This window comes from Sphaeramia orbicularis, chromosome 7 (assembly GCF_902148855.1).
Source record: "Sphaeramia orbicularis chromosome 7, fSphaOr1.1, whole genome shotgun sequence".
Lineage (NCBI taxonomy): Eukaryota > Metazoa > Chordata > Actinopteri > Kurtiformes > Apogonidae > Sphaeramia > Sphaeramia orbicularis.
Window position 1 is genome coordinate 191681 of NC_043963.1, and position 14840 is coordinate 206520.

Below are 14840 nucleotides of genomic sequence, written 5' to 3' on the forward strand. Positions count from 1 at the left end.
ACCACAGATACTGCAGTACACACCACAGATACTACAGTACACACCACATATACTGCAGTACACACCACATATACTGCAGTACACACCACAGATACTGCAGTACACACCACAGATACTACAGTACACACCACAGATACTGCAGTACACACCACAGATACTGCAGTACACACCACAGATACTACAGTACATACCACAGATACTGCAGTACACACCACAGATACTACAGTACACACCACAGATACTGCAGTACACACCACAGATACTACAGTACACACCACAGATACTGCAGTACACACCACAGATACTGCAGTACACACCACAGATACTACAGTACACACCACAGATACTGCAGTACACACCACAGATACTACAGTACACACCACAGATACTACAGTACACACTACAGATACTACAGTACAGACCACAGATACTACAGTACACACTACAGATACTACAGTACACACTACAGATACTACAGTACAGACCACAGATACTGCAGTACAGACCACAGATACTACAGTACACACCACAGATACTACAGTACAGACCACAGATACTACAGTACACACCACAGATACTACAGTACACACCACAGATACTTCCTTAAACAGTGTCATACAGATCCAACAGTACATCCCATAATACCTTAGGCAGGTGTCTCTTACAGTGACAGAACCTTTTTCTCTTCTACCTTCATTACAAACACATTTCATTACAAATGGATTCAGCTGAGTTAGAAACAGAGAAACGACTGGAAACAGTCTGAACTGTTTCACTGACTGAATGTGAGGCACGTGTTCTGAAACTGAACTAAGGGTGTATTCACACCAGGAAAGTCCGATAGTTCACTTGCTTTGGTCCGGACCAAATTTTTTTTTTTTTTTTTTTTAATTTGGTGCGGTTCGTATTCACACTGTACATTTTTGTAAGTGGACCAAAATCTGTAAACAAAACCACGTGTGCTGAGGTGGTTCATCCATTGGACAGAAATGAGCAGTGTCCATTAAAGCGCTCAGTCCAAAGTGAAAGGACAGAATCATGGACATTTTGCTGTTTTTGTTATCGTCATAGTGGTTTTTACAGATGCAGACGTCTGCACAAGTGTTTGAGCATCAAGAGCGTCTGATGCAACGTCAGGTTTACAGTATTGTAGAATTCATTTCTCAACTAGAAGCACTCGGAGAGCGCAGACCTCCGCCAAGGCTGATCAGTGCCCCCCACCCCCGATCACCACCAAAATTTAATCATTTCTTCCTTATCCCATTTCCAACAAACCTTGAAAATTTCATCCAAATCTGTCCATAACTTTTTGAGTTATGTTGCACACTAACGGACAGACAAACAAACAAACAAACCCTGGCAAAAACATAACCTCCTTAGCGGAGGTAATGACGAAGACACAGGGCAAGACGGCTATGGAGGACAGCGCTCATGTGGACATCATGTTGTGACTGTTGGTCTGATTCCCACTGACAGAACAGGTCTGAGGTGTGAATTCTACTAGTTTATGAAAAGACTGTTCTCCAAAAGCATTACTGCTCCGTACTGCTGACCATGCGTATCTATCCTATATCACTGTTCAGTTTAACCAGGGACAGAATTCCTTAACGCAGGTAAAGTTTGCTGGGGCTGATGAAGTCGTTTATTATTTTTTATTTCAAGCACAACAGACAGATCTAACCGTCATCCTAATCATTCTCTCGCTGAACAAGCTGAAAACGTCGGAGTTTTTCCGTGTCCTTTCTGTCAGCTGTGTTATATGCACATCTGCCCAGATGTCCAAAAGGCAGCGTGTCCCTTCCGAGCTCCAAGTTTGACCAGGGTTCATGTTCAGCTCCGTAGCCTATCCTCAGTCTGAGCACTTCTCTGGTAAAACTCTGTTGTCCATAATGCTCGACGCACGACGGGAGCTCGTTAGGTACAAAAAACCCAACTGTGTTGGATCGGGTTCCGGTCTGCTTTCACACCTCAAACGAACCGCACCAGGGTTCGTATGGAACCGCACCGAGACCACCTCTTCCACTGGGTCTGGGTTCGCTTGTTTGGTCCGGAACAGAGTTCGGTGGTTTTTATTCACACCAGCCCAAAAGGTCCGAACCAAGGGAGCGAACGAACTCTGGTCCGTTTTAAACGGACCAAACAAGGCAGGTGTGAATACACCCTAAAGACACTTTAAAAAAGTCATGGTTTTATTTAATACATAAATAATCCGCTCATTGAATTGCTCTGCATATTTTGTAACAGAATGAATGTGTTGAATCAGAATGTGTTTAATTGCTCTGTATCGTGATTCAGGTGTGAATGGCATCGCATCGCATCGTCAGATTCCACACACACATCTATAATATGGCGGATCAGAGATGCTGTATGGAGATGTGTATGGTATCGGCCTGAAAACTAAGACTCCCACCCCTAGTTCTAACACATATATGTTGGTTTGTGTCCACTTATCCAACAGATGTATAAATGTTCCACTGGTAGAACCTGTCCAGTCCATGGATTGTCATGTGTAGACAATGTTTGCAGTTGATCTGGTCCATCTGACTCTAACATTCATCTGGACTTAAACCCATTCTGTCATTAATTCTACAGTTTCACATTTGGAGCCCAGACTGGATCTGCAATATCATAATATATGTTAATAAAAATAATTATAATAATGTGTTTTATTAATGATGGGAGAAACCAACCACTGCACAGTCTTTTCTGACACATCCCACAGACCCTCAGTGGGGTTCAGGTCTAGACTCTCAGTGGGGTTCAGGTCTAGACTCTCAGTGGGGTTCAGGTCTAGACTCTGAGGTGGCCAGTCCATGTGTGAAAACCATGTATCTCTGGGTTGTGAATGTGTCTGCAGCTGAAATATACTTATTAATTACTACAGTAATTATTAATTATAGTGGGGGGCTCTTACTTCTTTGTGATGGTAGGTCCAGGTGGTGTTTTTTTAATTCTTTGAACACTGTGATAATTCCCTTCATTGTTTGTCTCCCAGTTCTACTCACAGCTATGCCTGACCTTCCAGCTCCAACCTGAAGGATGAGCCTGTTTGTACCTGTGAGCATGCTGCAGTTTTATACCTGTGAGCATGCTGCGGTTTTATACCTGTGAGCATGCTGCGGTTTTATACCTGTGAGCATGCTGCGGTTTTATACCTGTGAGCATGCTGCGGTTTTATACCTGTGAGCATGCTGCGGTTTTATACCTGTGAGCATGCTGCGGTTTGTAGTTTACCAGCCGACAGGTGTAAGCTATTGTCGTCTGTCATCCGTTACAAAAATTTCTATCATCTTCTTCTCCCAAACTCCAGTTCTGATTGACTTCAAACTTGGTATACAGCTTCTTTATGATGATGTCAGCAAAAGTTTGTGAAATTATTTGGATCTGGATCTGATTCTGGATTTGGTGCAACTTTGAAAAATGTTCCCATTATAACAGATAGGAAGTGAATTGATCCAATAGATCAGTATCAATGATATCAAGTGTGAATTTGAATTTTTACAGATCTGATTGGAATATGAGCAAAACATGGACTATTTCTGTAATAGAATAAATACACAGAACTGAGTGAGAATAAATGGATCTGGATACATTTACCTAAGCTTTGAATTTGGACGATAAGTTACAGGGCCATTGGTCTGATTTTTTTGTACCTGTGAGCATGCTCTGTTTTTGTTTTGTACCTGTGAGCATGCTTTCGTTGACCAGACACTCCCCCCCCAGCAGTGCGGCGTCGCAGGGCAGCAGCAGACCTTCCTGGGGGATGATCAGACAGTCACCTGGGACCAGGTCCAGTGAACTCACACACTGTTCCTCTGAGATAAACAACAAGCAGCCGTTACTCAGTGTGCCTTTAACTAACTTTGACTCACAGTAAAAGAGGAAGAGCACATGTGGACACAACTATTCTGTTACATTAAGCCAAACAAAATCATATCATACAAGAAAAAAATAAAATGTTTTTACCAACTCCAGGGAAAAAAAAGCATCACACTAGGTGCAAAAATGTGTATATATATGGTGTGTGTGTGTGTGTGGGGGGGGGGGGGATAAAAACACTTGTCACAATGAGAATAAAGTCAGAAAATATTGAGATAAAACCCGTAATTTTCTGAGAATAAAGTCGTTATATTATGAGAATGAAGTCATAGTTTTAAAAAACCTATGAATTTAATGAAAATAATGTCATAATATTATGAGATTAAAACCATAATACTATGAGAATTATATACACTACTCAAAAAAAGTTAAGAACCACTTTTTCATTTGTGTATAAGTTTTTTATATGAGGTATTCTACTACTGGAAATACCCCAAAACAACTGTCCCAAATGTCCTCAAACACACTGTAATCAGTTTCACACGATTGGATTCAGTTGTTGCATAATGTCTCTGGCATCATTGCACATCCTGAAATGAGGGCCTATAGGGGTGTCAGCTGACCACGTGAAGTGGTACAAATGAATGTCTGAATGTCTTTCAGTCAGCTCAGTAGCGAGTATGGCCTCCTCCTGCAGCAATAACGGCTTCACAGCGCTGTCGCATGGAGCTGATGAGGCGATTGATGTCTGTGACGGCCAGTGCATCCCATGCAGCCTCCAGAGCCACACCCAGCTGCTGCAGTCCATGTGGTTGGGATTCAAGCTGCTGGATACTCCTCCCCATCATGTCCCAGACATGTTCTATCGGATTCAAGTCCGGGGACTTCGCTGGCCACTCCATACGCTCAATTCCATGGTGCTCGAGGAACTCAGTTACCACCCTTGCTCGGTGTGGAAGGGCATTATCGTCCATGAAAATGAAGTTTTCCCCCACAGTTTCTGCAAATGGCACCACGATAGGTTCAAGGACTTCATCCCTGTATCTCACTCCTGTCATTGCTCCCCCAGGGACCACGTAGAGACGAGTACGGTTGCCATAGACGATGCCTCCCCACACCATGATGCTGCCTCCTCCATAACGGTCATGTTCTGCAATACAGGGGTCGGCAAATCTCTCTCCTGGTCACCTCCAGACTCTCACATGTCCATCATTGTGGTCAAGGGAGAATCTGCTCTCACCTGTGAACAGAACTCGGCGCCATTGCTGTTGGGTTCATCTGACATGCTCCTGAGCCCAGTTGAGACGGATTCTTCTGTGAGCAGGGGTGAGTGGGACACACTGAGCTGGCCTTCTGGCATGCATATTGGCTCGGTGAAGTCGGTTACGGATTGTTTGAGTGGAAACAATCACTCCAGTTGCTGCACTGAAGTCATTATTGAGGCGACGTGGACTGTGAAAGCGGTTGCGGAGGCTGAGATTCGTCAAGTAGCGATCATCTCCAGGGGTTGTTGCAACTGGTCGGCCACTGCGGGGTCTCTGGGAGTATAGCCCTGTCTCTCGGTGTCTTTGGTTTGCTCTGCTGATGACACTGTGCGACACACCCATCATTTCGGCTACTCTTCGCTGACTGAGGCCGGCTTCCACCATCCCTTGGGCTCTGGCAACTTCTGGTTCACTCAGGTGGCGTCTCGGCATTGCTGTTGTCACCAAGTTGTCTGACTGTGGAGACTAAAGACAGAAAATGCTTTTGCACCCACTTTTGTACCACTTCACGTGGTCAGCTGACACCCCTATAGGCCCTCATTTCAGGATGTGCAATGATGCCAGAGACATTATGCAACAACTGAATCCAATCATGTGTGAAATTGATTACAGTGTGTTTGAGGACATTCAGGACAGTTGTACTGGGGTATTTCCAGAAGTAGAATACCTCATATAAAAAACTTATACACAAATGAAAAAGTGGTCCTTAACTTTTTTTGAGTAGTGTATAAGTAGTAGAGTGGTACCCACTGGTCTGATACCCTGTAGTCTAAGCTGAAACTGTCATGGGCCAAACATTTGATGGTATTACTCACCTCCTGAGTTGGTTCGTATTGTGACATTTGTGACAAACCGAGCCATGTTACGAAGAGTTGTACTTTGCTGTAAAAAGGAGAGGAAAAAAAAGAATAAAAACTGTTCAATTCCTTCTTACATTAACACTAGGGGTGTTTTGTCTTTCTTTTAATGCAAAAACCCCCATTAAATTAAAAAAAAAAAAAAAAGATGTGAATAACCTGAAAAAAATTAAATTTCTTTGTGTAACTTTGTGTGTAAATTTTCAGTGTAATTTTCTCAGTCTTCTTCCTCCACTTCTCATTAGTCCATGTGCATTCTGGATCAGATCTCCAAAGACACTAAACACTGAGGAACAGGAAGAAAAGAGTTCAAACTGGATTGAATTTAAAGCTCTACCGTATGATGTGGCATTTTTACACTTCAAACACTTTTACACTTTTTTCACTTCATTTTTTATCTTCAAATGCTCCTAATAAGTGTGTGTCAAACTAAAATGTAAAAGAAATCCGCCAGGTATTGAAACTCAAAAATGTTTAATTCTCATATATTTTTGATAAAAGTCTGACCAATCATTTTATTCGGTCCGAATGAAATAATTGGCCGAACCTGACTGAGCCTCCTGTCAATCATCCATTACGGCCGTTCAGCATCCGATTCATTATCGCCGTCCCCGCATCCGATATGTGTCCCTCTGAATCTGACACTTCACTGGCGCTGCTTCTCCTGTCACTGACCACAGTCTACTGTCACTGACCACAGTCTACTGTCACTGACCACAGTCTACTGTCCACTGACCACAGTCTACTGTCACTGACCACAGTCTACTGTCACTGACCACAGTCTACTGTCACTGACCACAGTCTACTGTCTAGGATGTGTTTGGATAGAACTGACATGCACATGTGGAAGGGAAAAACGGATTTATGAACATCACCAACAACTAAGGGGAACAAACAGGAGTCCAATGAATGAAGGATGGAGATAAAAGTCTGGAAGTCAGCTGTACTGGACTGAACAGGTCTGCATAAAGCTCAGCTTTTATGACCGTGGGACTCATACAGGTACATGTACATGGTGTCACACATGTAGGATTATGTGGATGAGAAATGTATGGACTGAAACCGCAAATGTCCACGGAAAATTCACGGAGGCCGCGCGTTCACAGTGCGCGCGCCCGTCGCCTGGGCAACTCATCTCCATGGTGCAGTGAAGACCCTGACCCAGTACTGCACAGACCACACCCTTAAATACAGACCACACCCTTAAATACAGACCACACCCTTAAACACAGACCACACCCTTAAATACAGACCACACCCTTAAACACAGACCACACCCTTATTTATTTATTTTTTCTGGGCTCAGCTGTCTGTACCGATAAGGCAGCAGCCCACACCAGCTGTACTCCCAGTCATCACTGCCCATTTGTCTAACACCTTTGCTTGTGTTTCCTCTTTTATTTGGACATTTTACCAGGGAGTATCTCACACTACTTTTTTTTTTTTCCTACTTGTCTTGTCCAGCGTTCTAACAGCAGAATGGTAGTCTGGTTCCTTTTGGTGCTGAACACATTTGCTTTGCCAAGGGTAACTTCATAAAGTATATGACGCGCCCTTTGATATTCTACTGTGTTTATTATGAGTTTTGTTGAACCACATTTCGATGCGGACCTGACATGGGGGGTGGGGGGGTAGAAGAAGGGGAGAGAACAAGAGAGAAGAAGGTGGCGAAGACCCTCACAAGAAAGTATAAACAATACAAACAGCAACAACCATGGAGACAATTATAATGGAAACAATAACGACAACCAGAACTGAGTAAACTGGGCAGAAGAGAGAGAAGAAAACAGAACAAACAAAACTACAAAAAAAAAACCAAAAAAACCACAACATTGAGATGTTTATGTTTATGCATTTGGCAGACGCTTTTTCCAAAGCGACTTACAGGGGAAAACCAATTAAATCACTCAATCAATCAAATTTTATTTATATAGCGCCAGATCACAAAAAAGTTATCTCTTGACATTTTATATATAGAGTTGGTCAAAACCAGACTCTAAGTCAATTCTACAGAAACCCAACAGAATCCTCCTGGAGCAAACACTTGTGACTGGTGACAGTGGAAGGAAAAACTTCCCTTTAACAGCAGAAACCTGGAGCAGACCCAGACTCCTGGAGGATGGCCGTCTGCCTTGACCAGTTGGGGTTAAAGAGAGAGAGTAGAGAAGGGGAAAAAGAGAGAGCGATAGAGATAGGGACTGGGGGAGAGGGGGAGAAGGGGGGAGTAGGGGGAGACACATGGAGGCGGTTGAGGATAAGTGAGTGGTGATGATGAGGGCAGGGAAGAGGCCGGACCACCGCAGCAGGTCCAGAGATAATCGTGAAAGAATCTGTGGTTATCCTGGAAAAACCTTATTAGAATATTTAAAATGGAATGTCTGACAGTGTTAGGACAGGAGGTGCTCTCGGAAGAGCTGGGTCTTCAGGAGCTTCTTGAAGATAGGCAGGGATGACTCTGTTCTTGTAGCACTTGGTAGAGCGTTCCACCAACGTGGAACGACCCATGAAAAGAGCCTGGATTGTCTTGTACAAGGTCTGGGGACCACCAGACTACGTTCCCTAGACGAGCGGAGTGGTCGTGGGGCGACATAAGCTTTTATTAGTGCACCTAAGTAGACAGGAGCAGACCCACGGAGAATTTTGTAGGCTAGGATTAAAGATTTGAATTTGATGCGGGCAGCTATGGGTAGACCAGTGGAACTCAATGAGTAAGGTGGTGACATGTGCCCTTTTAGGCTGATTGAAGACCAGACGCGCTGCTGCATTCTGGACCATCTGTAGTGGTTTGACAACACAAGCTGGGAGGCCCGTTAGAAGAGCATTGCAGTAGTCAAGACGGGAGATAACCATAGTCTGCACCAGGAGCTGGGTGGAGATAACCATAGTCTGCACCAGGAGCTGGGTGGAGATAACCATAGTCTGCACCAGGAGCTGGGTGGCCTGTTCGGTTAGGTATGGCCTGATCTTTCTTAGGTTGAACAGAGTGAAACGGCATGATCGGGTGCCAGAGGCAACGTGATCCGTGAAGGTCAACTGATTATCAATCATGACTCCCAAGTTACGTACTACACTGGTAGGAGCCAGAGGTATGGAGTCAATAGTGATGGAGATGTCCTGCTGTATGGTTGGCTTAGCTGGGAAGACCAGCAGTTCAGTTTGGACAGGTTCAGCTGAAGGTGATGGGCTTTCATCCATGCAGATATGTCAGAGAGACAATCTGAGATCCTCACTGAGACTGTGGAGTCATCAGGTGGGAATGACAGATAGAGCTGGGTATCATCAGCATAGCAATGATATGAGAAGCTGTGTGAGTGGATGATCTGACCTAGTGAGGTGGTGTATATACCATAATGATTGAGAGACTGAGGGACCTGGTAGGGATGTCAGGTCCTGTGCTAGACTGGTTCTCCTCTTACCTGACCGGCAGAAGCTTCACTGTGTCAATAAACAACTTCCAATCTGACTCAGCGGATCTACTGTGTGGTGTGCCCCAAGGCTCTGTCCTGGGACCAGTCCTATTCTTACTCTATGTCCTCCCACTTGGCCACATTATCCAACACTATAGTGATGTCTCCTATCATCTATTCGCGGATGACATCCACATATACTGCTCCTTTAACTCCTCTGAGCCCCACAAACTGAGTTCCTTAATCATCTGCTTGTCAGAGCTGAAGCAGTGGCTAAATGATAACAGCCTCCAGCTGAACTCCAGCAAAACTGAGACCCTCATCATTGCCCCGGATAGTGCAATCCCAGGGATCAAACATCACCTTGGAGACCTGAGTTCCTCGGTAAAGACAAAACTGAGGAATCTGGGTGTCATCTTTGACCAGGACATGTCTTTAGAATTCTACTCCAAACACCTAGTCAAAAACTGTTTCTTCCACCTACGCAACATCTCCAAACTCAGATCTATGGTGTCCACAAATGAGCTCGAGATGATCGTTCACGCTTTCGTATCTTCTCGCTTAGACTACTGCAACAGCCTGTTTACATGCTTAAACAAGAAGGAGCTGGCCCGTCTACAGTTTGTCCAGAACTCTGCTGCCAGGCTCCTGACCCGCACAAACAGGAGAACCCACATCACTCCCATCCTTAAATCTCTCCACTGGCTCCCTGTTCTATATCGTCTTCATTTCAAAATTCTTGTGCTAACTTTCCGGGCCCTACATGGCCAGGCCCCTGCATACATTGCTTCCCTGATCCAGCCCTACAGCTCGACTCGTAGCTTGAGGTCTTCAGGACAGCACCTGCTGATGGTTCCACGGACCTGTTTTAGCACACGCGGTGACAGGTCTTTTAAAGCTGTGGCACCATGTCTATGGAATGACCTGCCTCTACACCTACGGTCCATGGACTCTGTACAGAGCTTTAAGAAACACCTCAAAACCCTCCTGTTCAAAAAGGCTTTTTAGTCTCCCGCCTGACCCAGGACCACCACAGACTGATTACACTCTATGTATTCATCATAACATACTCCATGTGTCATCCCCCCCCCCAGTCTCTCTATATCTCTATCGCTCTCTCTTTTCTCCTCCTTTACTCTCTCTCTCTCTCTTTAACCCCAACTGGTCAAGGCAGACAGCCATCCTTCAGGAGTCTGGGTCTGCTCCACGTTTCTACTGTTAAAGGGAAGTTTTTCCTTCCACTGTCACCAATCACAAGTGTTTGTTCCTGAAGGATTCTGTTGGGTCTCTGTAAACTTAATCTGATTCTGATTTGAATTGATAAAGCACTTTGTGACTCTGTCTGTGAAAAGTGCTCTATAAATAAAATTTACTTTACTTTACTTACTTATATGGCAAAAAGGAGGGGGCCCAACACAGAGCCTTGGGGGACCCCCGTGGTGAGGCGGTGAACTGCAGATGTGTGCCCTAGCCAGGACACACTGAAGGACTGACCAGTAAGGTAAGATTGAAACCAGGAGTGGGCGTGGCCTGTGATGCCCATGTTCCAGAGTATGGATAACAGGATATCATGATTGACAGTGTCAAATGCTGCTGATAAGTCCAGTAGAATGAGTACTGAAGACTTGGCTGCTGCTCTAGCGTCTTTCAGGGCTTCTGTCACAGACAACAGAGCCGTTTCAGTGGAGTGGCCGATTTTGAAGCCAGATTGGTTGATGTCAAGGAGGTTATTTTGGGAGAGGAATTCTGTGACCTGTCTGAGATACATAAGACCTATGAAATGAAGAATATAAGAAAGCATGAACAAAATGTCATATACCACATTCGCACAAATAATACCTATAACAGATAATCCCAGTACCAGATCTCCACATCAGTTGTTCTCATTCATCTGCTGTGACAGAGTGAACCAGGCAAACAGACTGAGGTGAAGAACACACACATGCAACCGCCCCCCCCCAAGGATCAGGGACCGACCCAGAGGGCCCCCAGGCCCGGCCATCCAGCAGACACCACAGAGAGGGGGGATCCAGCCCGCCCCCCCAAGAGGCAACAGTGTGCCCACCCCGAAGATGGTCGAGGGAGGCCCCCACCAGAGGCCCCACAGCAGCCGAGCACAGGCCGCAGGAGGCCAGGGACGCCGGCCACCACCCCCCCGCCGGGGGCCGGCCACCCAGGGGCAGGCGAGGCGCTGGTCCACAAGCCCAGGAGCCACCCATCTCCCCGGGCAGGGGTCCCACCCAGCACACCGGGCAGCCAGGCCGGCCCAGACCGCCACCCGCTGCAGGCCAGTGCGCACCCCGATACCACAGCCAAGCGCCCTGGGGGCCCGGAGGACCACCCCCCCATCCCACCAAGCCCAACCCCCAAACCCCACACACCCCCCAGTCCCCCACTCACCCACACAAGCATATGCACACACACACCCACTGACTCCCAGACATACACACCACCCATCCCACATGTTTGACCATTCACACACACACACACACACACAAACACCTCCACCCATGCCCATACACCCACCTACCCACATGCATGCCCACACATACACATCTACATGTACACACATACCCACACATGTACCCACACCCATAAACAGCCCCTCCCACCCACCTGCACACACCAGACATGCGTATCCGGAGTGCCCCCCCCCCCCCCCCCCAGCGAGCAGCACCGCCGTGAGTCCCCCCTAGGCGCGGCACCCGAGTGCAGCCCCAGCACCAACCACAGCCCAGGGCAGCAACACCAGCCGCCAGGAACCCCACCGCGGTCCACCACCCCGCCAGCAACCACCACACCCCCGATGCCCGCATAAAACACATCTTTCCCGGTCCCAACATGACCTGCGGCGGGCAAGAGAGTGGCTAGCCCAGCCCCCCCCCCAACCACAATCCCCATGCGCACACATCATTCATCAGAGGGCGGTACCCCCCAGCAATGCAGCCAGGTGAGCCCCAAGCCAATGACCAGACCACACCCTTAAACACAGGGTCTACTGATGGAACAGGGGCCGTGGGCCCGCAGCAGGTGGATGATGTATCTGATTACTGAGGGAGGGGTCTGCGGACGCACCGAAGCAGACCAGACCTCCACCCCTGCTTCCTCCGCATGCATCACGTGAGAGGAGGAGAGAGGAGGAGCCTCAGAGCTCAGGCAGAGGGAAGTGGGTGGAGCTTTGGAGGGAGGCGGGTTGTTCATGTTCAAACTTTTACTAAGTGCTGTGAGAAATGCCACATCAGTAGGTAGAGCTTTAATACAGACATTTCAGGTTGGACACATTTGTTCAGGTTATTCACATTTTATTGGTACAGGAGAGTTTGGAAAAGGAAATATTTTCAGAATTTAATGTGATTTTTTGCACTAAACAAAGACAGACATTTGAAGTTGTCATTATCTATAGACATAATGTAAGGTTATTTTTTTCACATCAAACCGAGAAGAAAATATGGAGTCATTATTAGAGCTGTAAGAAAATATCAGTTCTGTAATATATCACCATATTTCATTTCACAATACTGTATCAATATTACAAAGTACTGTATCAATATTTTTAGGTATTTATTCAAATGCAGGTATTGTGGAGGTTCATTTTTGTTTTTTTTTGGTTTTTCATTTTAATTTCTATCTTATTTATTATTATTTAACACTGTTTTATTAAATAATGGGTATTTGAATCATCTCAAAAGCACTTTTTTCTGTCTGAGAGGCAGATGTTGGTTCCTTTGTTTGGATTGAACTCAAATCCTGTTCTGATGTTAGTTGTGAACTAATAGAATCTGAACATTTGAACAGGATCTGAAACTGGAATGTCTGGAAAACAGAATTTCAGTTTGAACACAATTTGAACATTTGCTGATAGAACATTAGATCCTGTTGGGATCAAATACAAATGTGTTTAGGATTTGTGCAGATTTCTGCTGTAATTCAATTCTTCCAGGAAAAAATCATTTTTAAAAAAGAAACAAAAAATTGCTATAAAAATTGATATATCATATGGTGAGCCTAGTATTGTGATTTGCATCGTATCTCCAGATTCTTGCCGACACACAGCCCTATTTAACAGTGATATCCAACCCAAACATGTCAGCTAAATCACAGCAGATTTAACAGCTGTTTCTACAGCCTTACCTTACGGATCTCATGGAGTGAAATACTAATGGACAGGATGGAGATAATCAGTATGCATGAGGCATAATAATAGTAATTATCGATGGTCCACAGGATGATGCTGCACACTTGGAACACATAAAATGGATTCAAGACCTGAGGAAGCAGAAAAAGGGACAGAACAAAGGAGTGGATAAAATATAAACACCTAAAAAAACCAATGATAGAAGCCACTGTGAATGTGTGTGTGTGTGTGTGTGTGTGTGTGTGTGTGTGTGTGTGTCACCTCTTCAAACAGAAGCCTCATGTAAGACTTCACTGGGACATCTATAAGGTTTGGACCATAGATACGTCTCCTAAAATACATAAAAAAGACACAACATGTCAGTAGGACTCCTTTAAATAAAGTTATTTGTTCCTTTAAATCAGCGATGTCAAACTCATGTTAGTTCAGTTCCACATTCAGGCCAATCTGATCTGAAATGGACCAGAACCAGTCAAATAAAAACAGTGAAAAATGTACAAATTACATGATGAAAATGTTTACATCGACGAAGTTTCCTGAATAACGACAGATAGATAGATAGATAGATAGATAGATAGATAGATAGATAGATAGATAGATAGATAGATAGATAGATAGATAGATAGATAGATAGATAGATAGATAGATAGATAGATAGATAGATAGATAGATAGATAGATAGATAGATAGATAGATAGATAGACTTTATTCATCCCGTAGGGAAATTTACAAACATCCTGAAATGTCTTGAGTGCAGTTTGAACAGTATTCTGCCTCAGTTTATCATTTACACATGTGCATTGCAACTTTAATTACAATTACAAACACACAAAACATTTAGTAAGAGGCAGAAAACTGGTAACATTACACTCAGTTTTCTTGAGACATTTCAGTTGGTTCATATTTGTTCAGGTTATTCACATTTTTTGTAAAAGTATAGTTTGTAAATGTGAATATTTTCATGTAATTTTACTTTTTTTTTTACACAAAAATAAAGGGGAAAAAAATCATTATTTCTAGGACATTATGATAGTATTTTACTAGTTCTGACCCACTTGAGATCATATTGGTCTGAATGTGGAATCTGAACTACAATGATTAACATCTTCAATGTAATTTTTGCGTTTCACAATTTCATCCCGTGGGCTGGATTTGAACCCTTTGGCTGGCCGGTTTTGGCCCACGGGCCGCATGTTTGACACCTGTGCTTTAAATGCACCCTTTAATGTGCTTTTAAATGCATCCTTTAGTACCTTAGGACCTGCTCCTCCAGACTCAGACCCCTTTGGAATCCATGCAGGTCCTTGCAGGTCCAGTCCTCACTGAGGACACTGTGGACAAAGGCAGCAGAAGGTCA

The 14840-nt window shown here is 44.7% G+C and overlaps 1 protein-coding gene across 3 annotated transcripts in view; it reads right to left on the bottom strand.

Moving 5' to 3' along the window:
* The window catches only part of LOC115422355 (cation-transporting ATPase 13A2-like), a 113000-nt gene that overhangs the window by 84637 nt on the left and 13523 nt on the right, over positions 1-14840 (bottom strand). For all 3 annotated transcript variants that reach the window (XM_030138638.1, XM_030138639.1, XM_030138641.1), the window contains exons 7-11: positions 14737-14814; positions 13745-13814; positions 13480-13614; positions 5900-5966; positions 3684-3815 (exon numbers count right to left, since the gene is read on the bottom strand). In XM_030138638.1, coding sequence (XP_029994498.1) covers positions 3684-3815; positions 5900-5966; positions 13480-13614; positions 13745-13814; positions 14737-14814 — 482 coding nt within the window. The remainder of the gene's footprint in view (positions 1-3683; positions 3816-5899; positions 5967-13479; positions 13615-13744; positions 13815-14736; positions 14815-14840) is intronic.